The 18,259-nt window shown below is 33.8% G+C and overlaps 1 protein-coding gene across 6 annotated transcripts in view; it reads left to right on the top strand.

The window, feature by feature from the left end:
• ZFYVE9 (zinc finger FYVE-type containing 9) overlaps positions 1 to 18,259 on the top strand; it is a 124,820-nt gene that overhangs the window by 75,867 nt on the left and 30,694 nt on the right. For all 6 annotated transcript variants that reach the window (XR_896492.2, XM_011370490.2, XM_023536779.1 and 3 more), the window contains 5 exons: positions 542 to 662; positions 4,988 to 5,110; positions 6,880 to 7,035; positions 12,348 to 12,572; positions 13,386 to 13,468. Coding sequence is in view for 5 of the 6 variants with exons in the window: in XM_011370490.2 (XP_011368792.1) it covers positions 542 to 662; positions 4,988 to 5,110; positions 6,880 to 7,035; positions 12,348 to 12,572; positions 13,386 to 13,468 (708 nt within the window). In the remaining variant the exon portion in view is untranslated. The remainder of the gene's footprint in view (positions 1 to 541; positions 663 to 4,987; positions 5,111 to 6,879; positions 7,036 to 12,347; positions 12,573 to 13,385; positions 13,469 to 18,259) is intronic.

Genomic DNA, 18,259 nt, shown 5'->3' with positions numbered 1-18,259 from the left:
TTTCAGTTATATTTGGCACACTATATTATATTGGTTTTAGGTGTACCACATGGTGATTAGACATTTATATAATTTCCAAAGTGATCACCCCTATAAATCTACTGTATATCTGCCACCATACAGTTATTGCAATATTATTGACTATATTCCTCATGCTCTACTTTATATCCCCATGACTATTGTAACTACTAATTTGTACTTCTTAATTCCTTCCCCTTTTTCATTCATCCCCGCAACCTCCCTCCCATCTGGCAACCATCAAAATGTTCTTGATATCCATGAGTCTTTTTCTGTTTTGTTTATTGTGTTCTTTAGACTCCACATGTAAGTGAAACCATATGGCATTTGTCTTTCTCTAACTTCACTCAGCACAATACCCTCTAAGTTCATCCATGTTGTTGCAGATGGCAGGTTAATGAGTATCTTGTGCTGTCTTTCAAAAGTATGAATTCCAAGTTTTCACTTAAATTCCCATTTATATTTTCGACTGTATTCTGCCAAGGTCTTGAACTCTCTATAATGTTCACTTTGTTTTTCCTAGACGGATATTTCTCTATTCTCTGGAAGTATAACTCAGGTTGGAAGTCCTGTTGGCAGTGCAATGAACCTTATTCCTGAAGATGGCCTTCCTCCCATTCTCATCTCTACTGGTGTAAAAGGAGGTTTGTGGACTTACATATTTAAACATGGAGATTTATATATGACAGATACTGCCTTCTAATTAAGGGAAGGAGATAGAATTTGAGAAGTAACCACTCTTCAACAAAAAAAGCAACTACTCAATGCCATGAAAATAATTGTTGCTGTTACTGGTTGTTTTAGAGTAGATATTTATGCTTTTGTATTATAATGTTACTTCATTCATTGGAAGGATATGATATTTTTAATTGTAATATAAATGTAGTTCATTGGCAGTTTTTTCTTTATATTTTAAGCACATAATACTCTGAAGAGTTTCTTGTTCTAGGATCGGCCCGTCTAATACAGTCAGTACATTAATTTAACATTTTGTATTGAAGTATAATATACATTCAGAAATGTACATATAAGTAGAGGGTACTGAACTTAAATAGCAATTTTACTGTAAAAAATATTTTTAGTGATTCCTGGTAATAAGTAAAATTATTACCCAGTTGAAAGAATGCTTATCTTTATGTGAAAGTTTCTTGTTCATATGTCTAGATCAAATCAGTACATTTTAAAGAGATAGTTTATCAACAATCTCTTCTCAGTTTTTTCCTAGTCTTTTACTTGGTCTTCCTGCCTTTGGTCTTTCTCTCCTTTATATTATCTCCCACATTGTTGCCAGTTATCTTTTTAAGTATAGATATCGTATATTGCTGCTATTTAGAAACATTCAATGGAGTCCCAGTGCCTTCAGTATAAATTACTTACCTTAGCATAGAATGTTCCTTATAATTTTATCTCTTCTTACCTTTCTATTTCCAGCCAACACTCCAGTACTTTACATGAATACTACCGTTTATTTACTACTTTTTAACACTCACTTTTCATACTTTCATGTCTTTTCTTCTGCCATGGAAAAGTGACAAGAGAATGAACTTCAGAGCTGGACAAAACTGAGTTTTAATCCTGTACCATTACATTTTAGTTGTGTGATCCAGTGGGCAAATCATTTATCCTCTCTGAATCTTTTAACTAGTCTTTGAGAAAAAATTAGGTAACTACACCTACTTAAGAGATATGAATAATAAATCAATTTCATACCTGAAAGTATACAGCAAGAAAGTTGTCTGGTACAAAGCAGGCATGTAATTAATATTTTCCTGTTCTTCCTTCCGTTCCTGTGTCTAGAATACTATATCTTCTATACTCCAGACTCCTCGAAGAATCTCTCAATCTTTCAAAAAACAGATTAATGGAAAACTGTTCTCTGAATGAATCCTTACCTAAGCTGCCTCTCTGGTAGTGTTTTGCATCCTCATCTCTGTTCTAATAGATATTCTTATAGACTGTTACTACATTAACACTTTTCTCATTGTAATTTAGATATTTTATAGGTCTGATTCTTTCACTTAGATCATGAATTCCTTCAGTCTTAATTCATGTGTGTGTCTTCTGCTGCTAGTGTGGTGCTGGGCCTATAGTAGGCTCTCAGCATTGTTGGCTGGAAGTATTGCACTATCAAATCCAGCTGTGTTCCAGATAGGTAAACAACTTTCACGTAAAGGTAAATCATTCTCACTACAGAAAAGTTGGAGAGAAAATACCTACAATACTATAGAAAAATCTTAACAGCAATTGCTTTCTTTCGGAGATGACATTGAGAATACCAGAAGTTTCAGCTATAATGTAACCCATGGAGATTTATTTTTATGAGTTTTAAGTATTCTTATTTTTTAATGCTGTTTTTTTATACTATATATACATAATTTTTTTTTAACATTTTATTTTTTATTTTCCCCCTCCCTTCTGGTAACCACTAGTCCATTGTCTGTGTCCATGAGTCTCTGTTTGTTCTGTTCATTTTTTGCTTTTAGGTTTATATCCCACATATGTGATATCATGTGATTTTCAACCTTTTCTGTCTGGCTCATTTCGCTTAGTGTGATTATTTCAAGATCAGTTCATGTTGTTGCAAATGAAAGTATTTCATCTCTTCTTATGGCTGAGTAATATTCCATTGTATATATGTACCACAGCTGCTTTAGCCAATCATCTATTGTAGGACACTTCAATTGCTTCCATATCCTGGCCACTGGGAATAATGCTGCTATGAACATCGGTGTGCAAATATCTTTTTGGATATGAGTTTTCGAGTCTTTGGGGTAAAAACCCAGTAGAGGGGGATTGCTGGATCATATGGTGGGTCAATTCTTAGTTTTTTGAGGAACCTTCATACCGCTTTCCATAGTAGCTGTACCAATTTGGAGTCCCACCAACAGTGTATGAGGGTTCCTATTTCTCCGCATCCTCTCCAACATTTGTTATTACTTGTCCTGTTGATTATAGCCATTCTAACAGGTGTGAGATGATATCTCATTGTGGTTTTGATTTGCATTTCCCTAATAGCTAGCGATATTGAGCATCTGTTCATATATTTGTTGACTGTATGTCCTCTAGGGAGAAGTGTCTGTTCAGGTCCTCTGCCCATTTTTTGATTGGATTGTTTGTATCTTTTGTTGTTATTGAGTTGTATGAGTTCTTTGTATATTTTGGATATTAGGCCCTTATCAGAGGTGTTGCTTGCAAATATATTTTCCCATTCGGATGATTGTCTCTTTACCTTGTTAACGGTTTCTTTTGCTGCGCAAAAGCTTTTCAGTTTGACGTAGTCCCATTTATTTATTTTTGCTCTTACTTCTCTTGCCTTTGAGGTTAAATTCATAAAATCCTCTTTAAGCCCAAGGTCCCTGAGTGTAGTTCCTATGTTTTCTTCTATGCATTTTATTGTTTCAGGACTTATATTCAGGTCCTTAATCCATTCTGAGTTAATTTTGGTGTGTGATGATAGACAACAGTCTAGTTTCATTCTTTTGCAGGTGGCTTTCCAGTTTTCCTAGCACCACTTATTGAAGAGGCTTTCCTTTCTCCACTGTATATTTTAGGCGTTTTTGTCGAAAATTATTTGCCCTTATAAATATGGGTTTATTTCTGGATTCCTAATTCTGTTCCACTTGTCCATGTGTCTATTTTTCTGCTAATACCATGCCGTTTAGATTACTGTTGTTAAGCATTCTTTTGCTTGTGTAATGCATTTGCTCCTTTACCAGGACTCCCTACCAATATTCTTTTGTTAGTAAAATTACTATTTCAAATTTTGGTTATTTTTAATCTTAGATCAATAAAATTAAATTATTTTTAATCTTAGATCAATAAAAATTAAATTAAACTGTTAAATAAAATTGCAGGTTCTATTTTTATTAAAAGTCACATCCATTAAATCTAATTGTCAAAACCTCTCCTACCAAGAAACAACAGTTTTCTATATTTACTGTCGCTTCACCACAATTTTACAATTTTGTATTCTAGTGGAATAACTTCATAAAAATTTTTAAAGTCACTTAGTATTTCTCTTTCCAATATTTTCATTGATAGGATAGACATTTCCCATACATCCAAAATACAGTTTTTTGTTTCTGTTGGTCAGTGGGAAATGGTGTTATATTGTTATACCTTGCTGTCCCTTAATGATGCATTTTATATAAGACCAATCAGACAGCATGCACCTTTCAGGTATTTCAGTTCCTTTCCCATATATTTATATTCTACAATGGTTATTACCCATGATTTTGACTTCAAGCTGAGAGGGACTGCTGTTATTCAAAATGGGGTGGCTGGATATTATGTATTACTGTACTTGCAGAGATTAAATCGGAAGGGTTCTGTTCAGAGCCTCAAATATTAACTTGTCGGTGTTCAGAATCTGATGTGTGATTTACTGGTGATACATGTACTAAACTCTTGACTTTAATATAGAGGAAGTCTTTCATAAAATCAGTTGTGTAAGATACATTTAGTTTATTTTCTGGATACAGAATAAACTTTTTTAAAAAGTTTAATTTTTTAATTGTAAAAAATCTCAAAAGGGTCTATAAAAAGTAGGATTCCTTTCTACTTCAACTCCCTAGACATCTTTTGCAGAAGTAACTTATATATTATTTCTTTCTTATATATCATAGATTACTTTAAATGTTGGTCTTAGAATATATGATATGTAAAATTCTTATTATAGTTGGAGAATTTTTGTTAAGTAAAAATGTTGTCTTTAGACTGTGGCATAAACTATTTCTTGGAGAAGTCTATTGCATAACCCTGTTGTCATCTAAACTAGACTGGATCACTTTTGAGAGTAAAAGGGGCAGTATTAAAATGATACTGGGATAGCAGGTACAAACTTGTGTTCACCATATCTATAAATCAAATGCGTGTCTCTTTCCTGTGAAAAATCATCCTGTTCCTCTGTCAGATTTCTTTTTGATTTTTCCCTTTAGCTGATCTCTTACATTGTTTTCTTCCCTTACAGACTATGCTGTGGAAGAGAAACCATCACAGATTTCAGTAATGCAGCAGTTGGAGGATGGTGGCCCTGACCCACTTGTATTTGTTTTAAATGCAAATTTGTTGGCAATGGTTAAAATTGTAAATTGTAAGTTAGAAATTTGTTCTTTAAAGTAAAAACGAAGTACTTTACTGACTCATAGATAATAAATAAAGCTTTCAAATTTATTACACAAGTATTTTTATATAGAGTTACATGTTACCGAAAACTGGATACTGAAGAAGTTGGTTTGTGTAAACTGTATATCCCAGAAGACAACTGTGGGACTAACTGAAACTCTTTCTTTTAGTCATAGAGGTGAGATAGGTTGAAATCTACACAGAGGAAAGCCAAACAAAACTTGAACTGATCTAAGTTCTTCCAGAGATGGGTATGTTATGTTACAACTCACTACCGGAATAACTGGTGGTAAATAAATTATCCAGGGGGGTCAAACAATTTACATACTGGAATTAAATCTCAGAAACCTTAATCATGGTACAAAACTTTATTTGGGAGAAGTGTTTGTTAACTAACACATAGTAAAGTTTCAGTATATCTTAAAGAGTCAGAAGAAACTTCGCAGTTCTTGGTGCTAGCTTCTTGGGCATCAGAATGAGAGAACAGTAACTTAAAATCTTGATTCCAAGATGGTATCAGAAAATAGAGAACACATTTATCTGAGATGAATATTAATAGGCACAGTTTTAGAGAGAGGAAGGGAAGAAGCACTGGGGAACAGTCCTCTAGTTTTCATTATATGCTTCTTTCAGGTTGATCTTGGAAACCAGAAACACCTATTTCCTTAGAGGTTCTACATTGATGAAATGCACGTTTCTGGTTTACTTGCTAATCATACCCTTCTAATTGCCCCTTTTCTTTCCAGGGTCAGATTTTAAAATATTTTGCTCAAAATTTCAATTAATCATATACAGTTTTTAAGTTATACTTAGGAAATGGCTAACCTAGAATTCCTGAAATGTACATCAACTTAATAAAATTGGATTGAGCATCTCCTGATTAGGTATATAAAGCAATAATTCTTAAAACGAAAGGGATCTTTTATTAGTTTTAATTTACATTGTGGTATGCATAATTTTATTTGAATCTTTTTTTCAATTCCTTTGGGGATCCCATTGTGTTGGAGTACAAATGATAAAAATGTCAAAGATGAAACATTATTTTTAACAACAAATGGCTTAAGCTCTTGGGTCTCTACATAGCCATAAAGTAAAGACGTGGAAGTAGGTAGTCCAGAAAAGCTGTTCTTTTCACCACTTTTTACTTCATGAAGTCAAGTCATGTTGTTAATTATCTAGAATTTTCTCCCAGAAAAGACTATAATTAAAATGGAATCTTTTAGTCACAGATTAAATTTAATAAGTATACATAAAATTATAATTTTTTGAAGCCACAACTTGAATCTAAAACCATCATACTGTTTTTATTGTTGTTGTTGTTTCTACTCTTACATAAGTAATTATTTTCCTTGTTAAAGTGAATTTTTTTTAAATAAAGTTGGGAAGTATATTTTTTAACAAGGATACTATTTGGTTTTATTTATTTTTAATGAAATGTCATTTCTTTTAATAATTATACCTTTTAATAATAGAAGAGTTAAAAGTTTTTAGTATTTTTGTCACTATTCTTTTAATTTCTTTCCAATTGTTTTTCTAAGTTTTTGCCTAGAGGCAGAAGCATTGATATATTTTATTTTCTACAGTAGTTCTTCGGCTCGATGCAGTGACAATTCACAGTTGAATTACACAAACTTAGTATGATCTGTCATACTTTGCTGTATCATAACATAGATTTCTGTGCATTTTTTAAGGGTAAGAATTGAGAGGAATGTCTTCATATTTTTATTCTGTCTGTAGATGTGAACCGGAAGTGCTGGTGTTTCACGACCAAGGGAATGCATGCAGTTGGTCAGTCCGAGATAGTCATTCTTCTGCAGTGTCTACCAGATGAAAAGTGTTTGCCGAAGGATATCTTTAATCATTTTGTGCAGCTTTATCAGGATGCTCTGGCAGGTGAGAATGCTATATGATTTAGTCTTTACCCTTTATATGTGACAAACATTTGTGGACACAGATGCAAAATAATAGTCTTTAGTTTGGAAGCCTGGCATTGGATGTTGGTATTGGTGGCAAGTTAGAACTTGCCATAGTTTGAGAAAATTAAAAATTTTAGTACTTTACCTGATATAATTATTTTACAAAGGTTGGAATCAAAAGTTATAAGAGAATCCATTGGGATTGATGTAAGAATATTTTTGAATAGCTTAGGGATTATGATATTGATACTCAGTAGAAGGGAACATAATCATAACTTACTCCTCATCTCTTCAGTTAACAATATTTATATAATCATAATGTAAATACTCTACATTTAATTTTCAAATTTCAAGAACTACTAGAGTGGACAACTTTATTATGGTTTTGAAATCAATTGTAAATATTTATTGTAACGATGAAAAAGTAAATGCATAACTGTTAGAAGTTGTAAAGATACTAATATAAAGATGTACTATTAAAAGTTGAGAGAGAGGCTGACCTCTCTTGGCAGCCAGCTCTCCCTTCTGAGAGTGTACTTTATCTTCAGGTTGACTGCTCTTGGCAGCCTGCTCTCCTGTGTGTGAATGTACTTTTACTTTTAATAAAGCTAGTGTGCAAATGAAAAAAAGAAATTGCAGGGCTCTATAGTAGTCTTATTTTTAATTTTTGAGGGACCTCAATACTGTTTTCCACAGTGGCTGCACCAATTTACATTCCTACCAGCAGTGCACAAGGGTTCTCTTTTCTCCACATTCTCACCAATACTCATTATTTTAAAATTGATTTTTAAAAAATCTATTGTGGGAATCCAGCAAGAAATTAAATTATCAGGGTTTAAGTAAAGTGATGACAGTGGGAATAAAGAGTGTTGAAGAAATATAAAAGACAGTGATGCTTCAGTTCAGTCGGATTTGGTAACTAATTGGATGTGAGGGATGAGAGGGAACAAGTCAAGGTTGGCTTCAAATTTCTGGCTTGGGTACCAGAGTAGATGTTGTTCTTATTGTGATAGTGAATAGACGAAGAGCAGGTTTGGCAGATGAGGTCTTTGTTCAGGGGTGTTGAATTTGAAATAATGACAACAGATAGTGGTATGTAAATGAAAGATGAGTATATGCATAGTGACCTCAGAAGGTATATCTGGGCTGAAATACAAATTCGGGGCCCCAGTATTTATGTGATAATTGAAACTATGGTTGTGAATGGGATAGGCCAATGTGAAGACACTAGAGCTGTTGAAAGGAACACTGAGAAATACCAACAAAGAAAGGCATAAATCTTTACATGAGTCATTAAAATATGTTTAGCATAAATGGTTACTCATTTTTAAAAAGTATCCTTATATATCAATGGAATCCATTTTGAACAAGTATATTAAAAAGCAAAAATTCTACAACAAAAAATTATTTGGAACTGATAGTGAGATAACGGTGATAGTCTAAGGTCAGACTAATATACCTCTAAGCCATCTTAAATATTATCTATAATGTAGAATGAGGATATGTACAAAGATATCTAAGTAAATAACATTTCAAAAGTGTAAATGAGTGAGCTCTCTCTCCTTGAATAGGAATCAGCTCATAAAATATTGGGACTCGAAGGTATCTTAGATCATTTAGTACAGCTATTTTATGATGAGGAAAATGAAACCTAGAGTGTTATGGCTTATCTAAATCACAAACCTAGTTGGCAGAATTAGGACTAAAGCTCCTAGCATTCCTTACTTTATGCTGGTAGCCTCTGTGTACATATTAATAATACAGCAGCTTTTTTAAAAAAAGATGTGCATAATATCTATGTGATATGTACATTTTATTAAGAATCCTGTTTTTAAATAATCAGGGTAGCAACTTGATATATTATTTCACTATGATATTTTTATAAGTGGAAACATTTTAAATTCTAAAATGATGTAAATTCATTATTTTTCTCCTCTGTGTAGCATATTTTGTGGAATTGGCAAATTATATCTTAAATTGCCCCCAGGTGTGAAAACCTTGAATACTCTATCACTTGCTTAGATGTTCTTCTGCCATAAACCACTCAAAAAGCCTTAGAAGCCCTTGAATGAACTTTACATGAACTTTCTTTATAACTTCCTATGAATTTTTAATCTAAACTATATATATTCAATAATATATGTGTGTATATATGTTTCCTAATGTATATATACACATATATTTTGTCACAATTGCTTATGCTTTCCACAGTGAGGAGAAAAATAGTATTTTGTGAGAAGTAACATTCTGAGTTTTAGGATGCTTTCTGCTTATTATCATGCCATGGAAGATTGTAGATTGTATATTGTTTCTCCCCATCTTTCCTCCCTTCTCCCATGTTTTGTACTTATTTTTTGCAAACAAATATTCACAACATGGATTTGAATGAAATGGGAATTGTGTCTACCAGATTATTCTTTCTGGAATTAATCTCTGGTTGTCTCCCTCTCTTACTCAAAAGCCTTTATTGGCTCCATATTGTCTTCAGAATAAACTATATACTCCAACATTCAGTACTCTACATAATCCAAGCCTATATTTTCATTCTCATTTCTCACTAGTAGTCTGCCCAAACTTTCGTGATCATGCTGCCTCTCCACCCCACACCATGCTACTTCCCAACACCCCAACTATCTGAATCCTATCAGTTTTCTTAAGTCTTACTCAGAGACCACTTTCTCCATGAATTCTTTCTTGATGGTTCTTTCACATAGAAGTAATCCCTTCTTCTAAACTTCTTTAATAATCTTTAGAAAATTATTTGATGTATACAAAAATATAAACACATATTTTAATATTTATGCAAGTAATAAAGCATAATAACAAAATAACTATCTATAGACAAAATGCCAAACTTGGAAAATAAAAATGACCAGTTCACTGAAGCTCTCTTTTTACTTTCCTGATTACATCTTCCTTCCAAACCTTTTCCTCAACCCCTAGGTAACCATTTGCATCTATCTTGTGTTATGTTTTTCTCTATAATTTTATCACAAATGCTGATATCTCTAAGGATTATAACATTATTTTGCATGTTTTTAAACTTTATACAATTGATTTCACACTATATTCTTTGTGTGGTTTGCTTTTTATACTCTACCATATGTTTTTGACATTCATTCACAACTCAAGTGGTTCTAGTTTATTCATTTTCAGGCTTCTGTTTTATACTCATTACATAAATTTACCAGAATTTATTAATTCTCCTTCTGATGAAAAACTTGCTGTTTTTACTAGTCTGTTATTCAGACATGCTCTTTAAAATTTTTATACATGTACACTTGAGAGTAGAATTGCTGGTTTATAGTGTATGGATATCTTCAACTTTATTAGATGATGTCAGATTGTTTCCCAGACTGGTTTACCGGTTTATATATATCTTCCTATCCCCATCTTCTGTGTATAAGAGTTGCTGACATTTGATGTTATCAGAGTTTTAATTTTTGCCAGTCTGGATATAAAATGGTACCTTATTTTGTATCCACTGAGGCAGAGCATATATTCATGTATTTATTGGCCATGCATGTTTTGTCTTCTTTGACATATATGTCCCTGTTTATGACTTTCACCTATGTTTCTATTATATTAGTATTCTCTTGGGAAATTTTTTTTTTATCATATATACTTGACTATGACCTTTTTCTAACAGAGTTGTTCAGTATTCAGTATGTATCAGTTTTCCATTGTTGTGTTTCTAAGGCACAAACTTAGTGGCTTGAAACAGCACAAATTTATTATCTCACAGTTTCCATGAACTACGAGTCCAAGCACAGCTTTGCTAAATCTTCTGTTCAGGGTACCTCAAAGTGTCAGGCATGCTGGGGTTCTCATTTGGTACTCAGAATTCTCATTTGGAGCTCAGGATCTTCTGGTTGGTAGCAGAATTCACTTTCCTGCAGATCCCCATTTTTTTTTTTTTTTTTTTATAGCTCTTGGCTCCTTGGAACTGCCTGCATTTCCTTGCTTTATGGCTCCATAGACAGTTTACAACATGGATGTTTGCTTTTTTCCAGGTCAGCAGGAGTGCATCTCTTTGCTTTGAATCTCTAACCTCTAGACCTAAATTTAAAGGTCTTAAATCAGGCCCACTCTGATACTCGCCCTATTTAACTCAAAGTCAGTTGATTCATAACCTAATAATGGGAGTGACACCCCCCCCCATATTCACAGATGCTCCCCACTCAAGGGGAGGGAATTAAACAAGACATGTACACCAGGAAGTAGAATTCTGCCTACCATACAAGATTTCTAAGCATAATTTATGACACAGACTTAAGCATACTTTACTCATTTTAATACCTTCCCCAGTCTTACTGTTGTTGACTGTAGTTTGTTTTACCTTTTGTAAAAGAAAAAAATTAATGTTTTAATTTATATTTAATTATCTATTCAGTATCAAAATCAATATTAATATTCAGTTCTAAGTTATTAATTTCATTTGTCATCATATTTTCTCCATAACTGTTTTATCCTTTGTTTCTATTTGGAGTTACTGTTCTTGCTGAAATATGTCTTTTTATTAGTTATCTTAGTGAAGGTCTATGGTTGGTAAACTCCATTAATCTTTGTCTGAAATTTATTTCTTTGCTTTCACTCTTGAATAATTAGTTGGTTATACAATTCTGGGTTAACAGATTTCCTTCCTCCCTCCCTCCTTCTCTTCCTCCCTTCTTTCATTATGTGCTTAGTAAAGAGCATTTGCGGTTAAAAGAAAAAAAAACCTGCCTGATATGCATTTAAATAAGCCTTATGTTGTTTACATTTTATATTTTCCTCCACCAAAATTATAAATCCTATCTGTGGTACTACCTTCTCTATATATTTTCTTCTTCCCTCAATGTCTCATACATAACTGTACTTTATTATCTTAATTCATTATGTTCACGAATTGACTTTATTCACCCAGTGAGATTGTAAGCTCTGTGCGAGAGGCTACCTTAACATTTTTTCATGACCTTTGAGGCAGTAATTCTTATCCTGATTCATACAGTAAAGTTGTACCATCTAAATAAGGAAGATATCAATATTTTTTGCTTGGAGTTGGGAAAACTTCCACAGTATGATAGTACAAGTTATATCATGCTTGCCAGAAGCCCTGATAAAATTGAGGAGAAAATTTTATTTAACAAATGACATTTATTTAAAGAACAATTTTCTAAACATGGGTCTTCATGGTTGAAGTTTGGGAATTAGTGTTCAGTACTGGGTGGCCCAGTGTTAAATAATAATGATTACTAAAAATATGATTGATTTAGTGATGGAAATTAATTAATGAACTTTTTTTTTTAGGGAATGTCGTGGGCAACTTGGGACATTCCTTCTTCAGTCAGAGTTTCCTTGGCAGTAAAGAACATGGTGGATTCTTATATGTGACATCTACTTACCAGTCACTGCAAGACCTTGTACTCCCAACCCCACCTTACTTGTTTGGGATTCTCATCCAGAAATGGGAAACTCCTTGGGCTAAAGTGTTTCCCATCCGACTGATGTTGAGACTTGGAGCTGAATATCGACGTAAGTGGTAAAATACTTTCTTCTAAGGTACATGACCAAGACATGATGAGTAAATAAACTCCTGAAATATTCAGAGACCCCTCATGTTACAAATTAGCAGAAGTAGTATTTTGAAATAGCTAAGCCGAACTTAGCCATTGTCTCTACTTATTTTGCCTATAATGGGAAGGACTGACAATATCAAATGAGAAAGTTAGTGATTAATTATTACCTTGTAAACTTATTGATTTTATAGTTCATTGATAAATATTTGATCATCTTGAGAAAAAATGAATTTTAACAAGTAACTTTGTTTTTTTATAGTATCTATAATTGGCAAGCATATTTTTTGTCACTTGGTTGGAAAATAGTTATGGCAAATTTTATGTACTGTACCAGATACTGGACACTAGTGTAGAGATCACTATTATTTGGTAAGGAAGCAACAGAAGAGCTTCCTTGCCCATAGCTGTAGCAGTGCAACTAAATGGTAATTTTATTTTTAAGACATTAGGGGCTAAATGCAAGCTTTTAATTAAAAGTATTCTGGTGTAAGAATTAGACCACATGAATAAGGTTCTTAACTCTGCCACTTACTAGTTTTGTAACTTTGGGCAAGTTACTCAAGTTGTCTTTCAGTTTCTTTTGCTACTAGAGATAATAATGTCACGATTTGTCTGTGATGCTACTATGCTAAATATTTTTTGAGCCCTAAATTTCATATGCTCTAATGTGTCATTATAATTATATTTTGAAAACTGTATCAACCATGACGTTTCTTTTACCAAAATTTTAAGCTACCAAACTTAATCTGATCATTTCCCATTTCCATAGTTTATCCATGCCCACTGTTCAGTGTCAGATTTCGGAAGCCATTGTTTGGAGAGACAGGGCATACCATCATGAATCTTCTTGCAGTAAGTGGGAATTTTTACTTTCTTTTTCCTTACCATGGTTTGTATGGGAAAAGGAGTTCTTATTTTGTTGATAACAATGCCCCTGCTGCTTCAGGCAGGTGATTTATGCTGGAGGAAAAAAATAGCATATATATTCTTTGGAAAGTATATGGAGCTTTAGAATGAAATAGTATAGGATTCTAGCCCCTGTTTATATACTTATTATCCAAGTGACCTTGCAGGATTATTGTGAGGACTAGAGGTAATTTATAATTAAAGTACATAGCATTCTGTCTTGTTTTTATTTTAAGCTTGGCTTCCTAGGGATATACCCTATTTCTGTATACAGGCATACATCCTTTTACGCTTTGCAGATAATTGTGTTTTCATCAACATTATGGTAAGACCCTGCACCAGCAAAAAGATTGACTTGCTGAAGGCTCAGATGATGGTTAGCATTCTTTGGCAATAAAATATTTTTTAATTAAGGTACATTGTTTATTTTAGACACAATACTGTTTTACACTTAATGGACTGTAGTATGGTATAAACATAACTTTTATATGCATTGGAAACCAAAAAATTTATGTGACTTGCTTTATTATGATATTTGCTTTATTGTGGTGGTCTGGAACCAAATCCACAATATCTCCCAAGGTATACTTCTAGCTTATTGTTCAGCCAAAGATTGGTCAGAGGTTGTATTCAAATACCTCAAGCCAGTAAGGTGTCCATTCTTTGCTTATGGATTTGTGTATGGACCAGTATTCAAACTTCATTCTTTTCTTTTCTGCTGGGCTCTTTCATGTCTCCTCTGTACTTACACAGGTTCTGACTCTGTTGACCAAGGATGTTGGTTGGCTGGGGCTACTTAGGTCTGTGCTGCATGTGTGCATAGACTAAGCTTTATCCTGGATATTTGAACAATTTATGAAGAACCCTATGGCTATCTCACCTCCCAGAACTCCTTGTTAAACCTCTGGCCAGTTTGCCCATTACTTGCCCCAAACAGTAACAAGCTAGCAACCTCAGGCTAACAGAGCTGCTGGCCCTCTCTTTTCACTAGCCAGAGATTATCACTTTACTGACAACACTCCGAGATTCTTAAAGTATCTAAGCTTATTGTTTTCACAAACTACCTTGCCTTGGTTAAACTACCTAACAGGGCTAGGGGACAGCCTCCTGCAAGAAGGTCACAAACTCAACTCTTCTGTTCTTAGTTGAGTTCAGTAGTTTTCATGAATAAACACTTCTCAGTGTATTTATGCCATTGGTCTAGGGTTTTGTTTTGTTTTGTTTTTTTAAACCATTTACACAGCTTCTTAGTTGCTTTTTGGAGACTTGATTTATTTCCTCACTCTCTCATGCAGTTGAAGTTATAGTTCCAGTTTTCCTTTAAAGCTATTTAAACAATAAGAAAAACTCTTATAGGTTTACCCACATATTTGTCATTTCCAGTGCTCTTCCTTCCTTTTTGTAAACCTGTATTTCCATCTGGTGCCATTTTTCCTTCTGCCCGAAAGATCTGTAACATTTCTTGTAATTTGAGCCCGCCTGTAGTAAAGTCTTTCAACATTTGTATTTCAACATCTTTATTTCACCTTTATATTTGAAAGAAATTTTTGCTGAATGTAGAATTCTAGATTAACAGTTTTATTCTTTGAGTATTTTAAAGATGTTACTCTACTGTCCTCTGGTTTGCATTGTTTCAGATATTTTCTCTCTTGTCTTTGTTCCTCTCCACTTGGTTTTTCCCCACCTCTGGTTGCTTAAAAAATTTTTTTTTTATATCCTGGTTTTGAGCAATTTGATTATGTGCCTTGGGATAGTTTTTTTCATGTTTCTTGTGCTTAGGGTTTGTTGAGCTTCTTGGAGCTGTGGGTTTATAGTTTCATCAAATACACTGTCTACCCCATCCTCTCCTTCAGAGACTCTAATATTACAAACATAATAGGCTGCCTGAAATTGTATCACAGCTCACTAATGTTCTTTTTATGTCTTTTTCTGTTCTTTTTTCTCTATGTTTCATTTTGGACAGTTTTTATTGCTGTGTCTTCAAGTTTACTAATCTTTTATGTTGCAATGTTTAAGATGCCATTAATTCTATCATTCTTTTTTAAATCTCATTTTAATTTTCATCTCTAGAAGTTTGACTTAGGTCTTTTTCTATATCTTCTACGCCTGTACTTAACTTTTTGAACATCTGGAATATAATTATATTAATTATTTTAATGTCTTTGATAATTCTAACATTTATATCAGTTCTGGCTCAGTTTCCATTGATTAATTTTTCCCCCTTATTTTGAGTCATGTTTTTCTGCTGCTTTGCATATTGGGGCTTTTTTTTTTTTAATTGGATTCCAGGTATTATAATTTTACCTTGTTGGCTGCTGGATATTTTGTGTTCCTATAAATATTCTTGACAAGTAACACAGTTAATTTACCTAGAAGTAGTTTTATCTTTTAAGTCTTGCTTTTAAGATTTGTAAGGTAGAAGCGAAGCTATGTTCAGTATAGGGCTAATTATTCCCCACTACTAAGACAAGACTCTTCTAAGTACCTACAGTGACTTTTGGTACTATCTGGAATTAGGTCAAACTTCACAGATTAAGGGCGCATTCCTTCACAAGACTGCTGTCACTTCAGATACAAGCTACAAGTGCAGGGGTTCCCAGGCCACCCATACTCTGACTGGATACAGTGATTCATGGAACTCAGTTAAGCACTATACTTAGCTGACTTCTTATATACCAAGCATGCATTTAAGCAGGAAAATACAACTCAAAATAAGGGGGAAAATTATATACTTACGATTATAGTTTTATTATAACATAGGGATACAAATCAGGACTAACTGAAAGAAGAGACACATAGTGCAAAGTCTGGGATTGTCTCAAACAAGAAGCTTCCTCAGGGACATGTCACCCTTCTTGTACATAGACATGTAACAATATTCGTAGAGTAAGAAAAACTCCCTTGAGGTTTTACTGGAATTTTCTTAGGAGGGATGATTGAATTATTGGCCATGTGATTGAACTCAGTCTTCAGCCCCCTCTTCCCTCCCCTGACATTGGGGTGATATAATGTGCCTCAAAGCCCCAGACTCTAATCACATGGTTAATATTTCTGGGATGACCAGCCCCCATCCTGAGTCACCTCCTTAGTAAAAAATATTTAGGGGCCCACCTTGAGTCACTAAATTAACACAGGCTTATCAGGGTCTACCATGAATAACAAAGACACTCTTATCACTCAGGAATTTCCGAGGGCTTAGAGGCTACCTTCCAGGAACCAGGGCAAAGGCCAGCCAGTTCTTTATTATACAGTAATACCCTACCTAATTCTTAGGAATTACAAGGTTTTCCTCTGTGGATTTTGGGACTAGGCACTATTTACAGAACTGTGTATTAGAAAATGTTCCCAGTAATCATTTGGGGCAGTCCTTACACTGACCTCAAGAAGTTTCCTCACACACACTGGCTAATCAGAACTCTGCTGGTTACTGGAGTTGGACCCTCTGTAAATCTTTGGAATTTTCTCTGATACTCTGCCCTGTGAACTCTGGCTACCTTGGTTTTTCTGGATTCTCAAGTTTATCTCCTCAGTTCAGGAAATCTGCCAGCCTCGCCTGGGTTCACCCTTCCTGCACCTGAACTTGAAAGCTCTCCTAAGGCATTGACTGAGGGCAATCATAGAGCTCATCTTGCTTGTTTCCCATCACTCAAGGATCACTGTCTTTGTTGCCTGTGATTCAGTGTCTTGAAAATCATTGTTTCATGTGTTCTGTACAGTTTTTTGGTTGTTTCAGGCAGGAGGGTAAATCCAGTCCCATTTTCTCCATTTTGTCTAGAAGTGGAAATTTTAAAATTAAATCTATAAGATCTCTTTTTCTACAACATACATCTTATTGTCCCTTCCTGGTAAATTTAGTTTTTAGTCACATTTTTGACAGGATAATTTTTCTTACTATTACAATGTGCTTTGGAAGGAAAAGGAGATGTTTGTCTTGTAATCTAGCAATAGAAGCCTAAGGTTTTTATGGCCTAGTCAATTCATTTATAAAAACATTTGTTAGATTATCTACTAAAGCATCTCACTCTCAATCGCCACCTCCTCTGTCTCTAATTTACCAGGATTTACAGTCTATTGATTCTACTACTTTTTCACTGTCTCTCAACTCGAGCCATTTTTTTTTTCTCTTTACCTTTCTCATTCATTCCATGGTTTCATCATTAAAATTACTTTTTTACATAATTCTTATTTCTTTGTCTCTTTTACCCTCTATCATGGTGGCCTGGTTGTATCTACCTCTTTTCTTTAAAAATTTTTAAAAAATTTAAAGTAGAATTCAACCGTTTTGGAGCATATTTCCAAGTTTTGATAAACATATAGAGTTATGCTACTACCACTATCACAATCAAGGTACAGAATGGTTGTATCACTCCAGAAAATTTGCTGGTATATCCCTAACATCTGGTAACCAGTTTTAGGCTTTTCAGACTGTCATATAATTGGAATTATACAGTATATATCCTTTCAATCTGGCTTCTTTTATTATCGTAAAGCATTTGAGATTCATCTGCATTGTATGTATTGTTGGGGAGGAAATAAAATATTTTTCCTGTATTCATCTTAGGTTCTTCAGATAGGGCTCTGTAAATTAGATGGGCCAAAGACAGATTAACAAAGGGCATATATTAGAGTGGCATATTCTGGCACTCTTCTGTATTAATAATTCATTTTTAAAAATTTTTATTATTATTATTTTCAAGTGTACAGTACATTGGTTAGACATTTATATAGTTTATAAAA

This window comes from Pteropus vampyrus, unplaced genomic scaffold, assembly GCF_000151845.1.
Source record: "Pteropus vampyrus isolate Shadow unplaced genomic scaffold, Pvam_2.0 Scaffold170, whole genome shotgun sequence".
In the NCBI taxonomy this organism is placed as follows: Eukaryota; Metazoa; Chordata; class Mammalia; order Chiroptera; family Pteropodidae; genus Pteropus; species Pteropus vampyrus.
The sequence above is the reverse complement of the archived record's forward strand: the minus strand, read 5'-3'. Positions and strand labels throughout refer to the sequence as shown.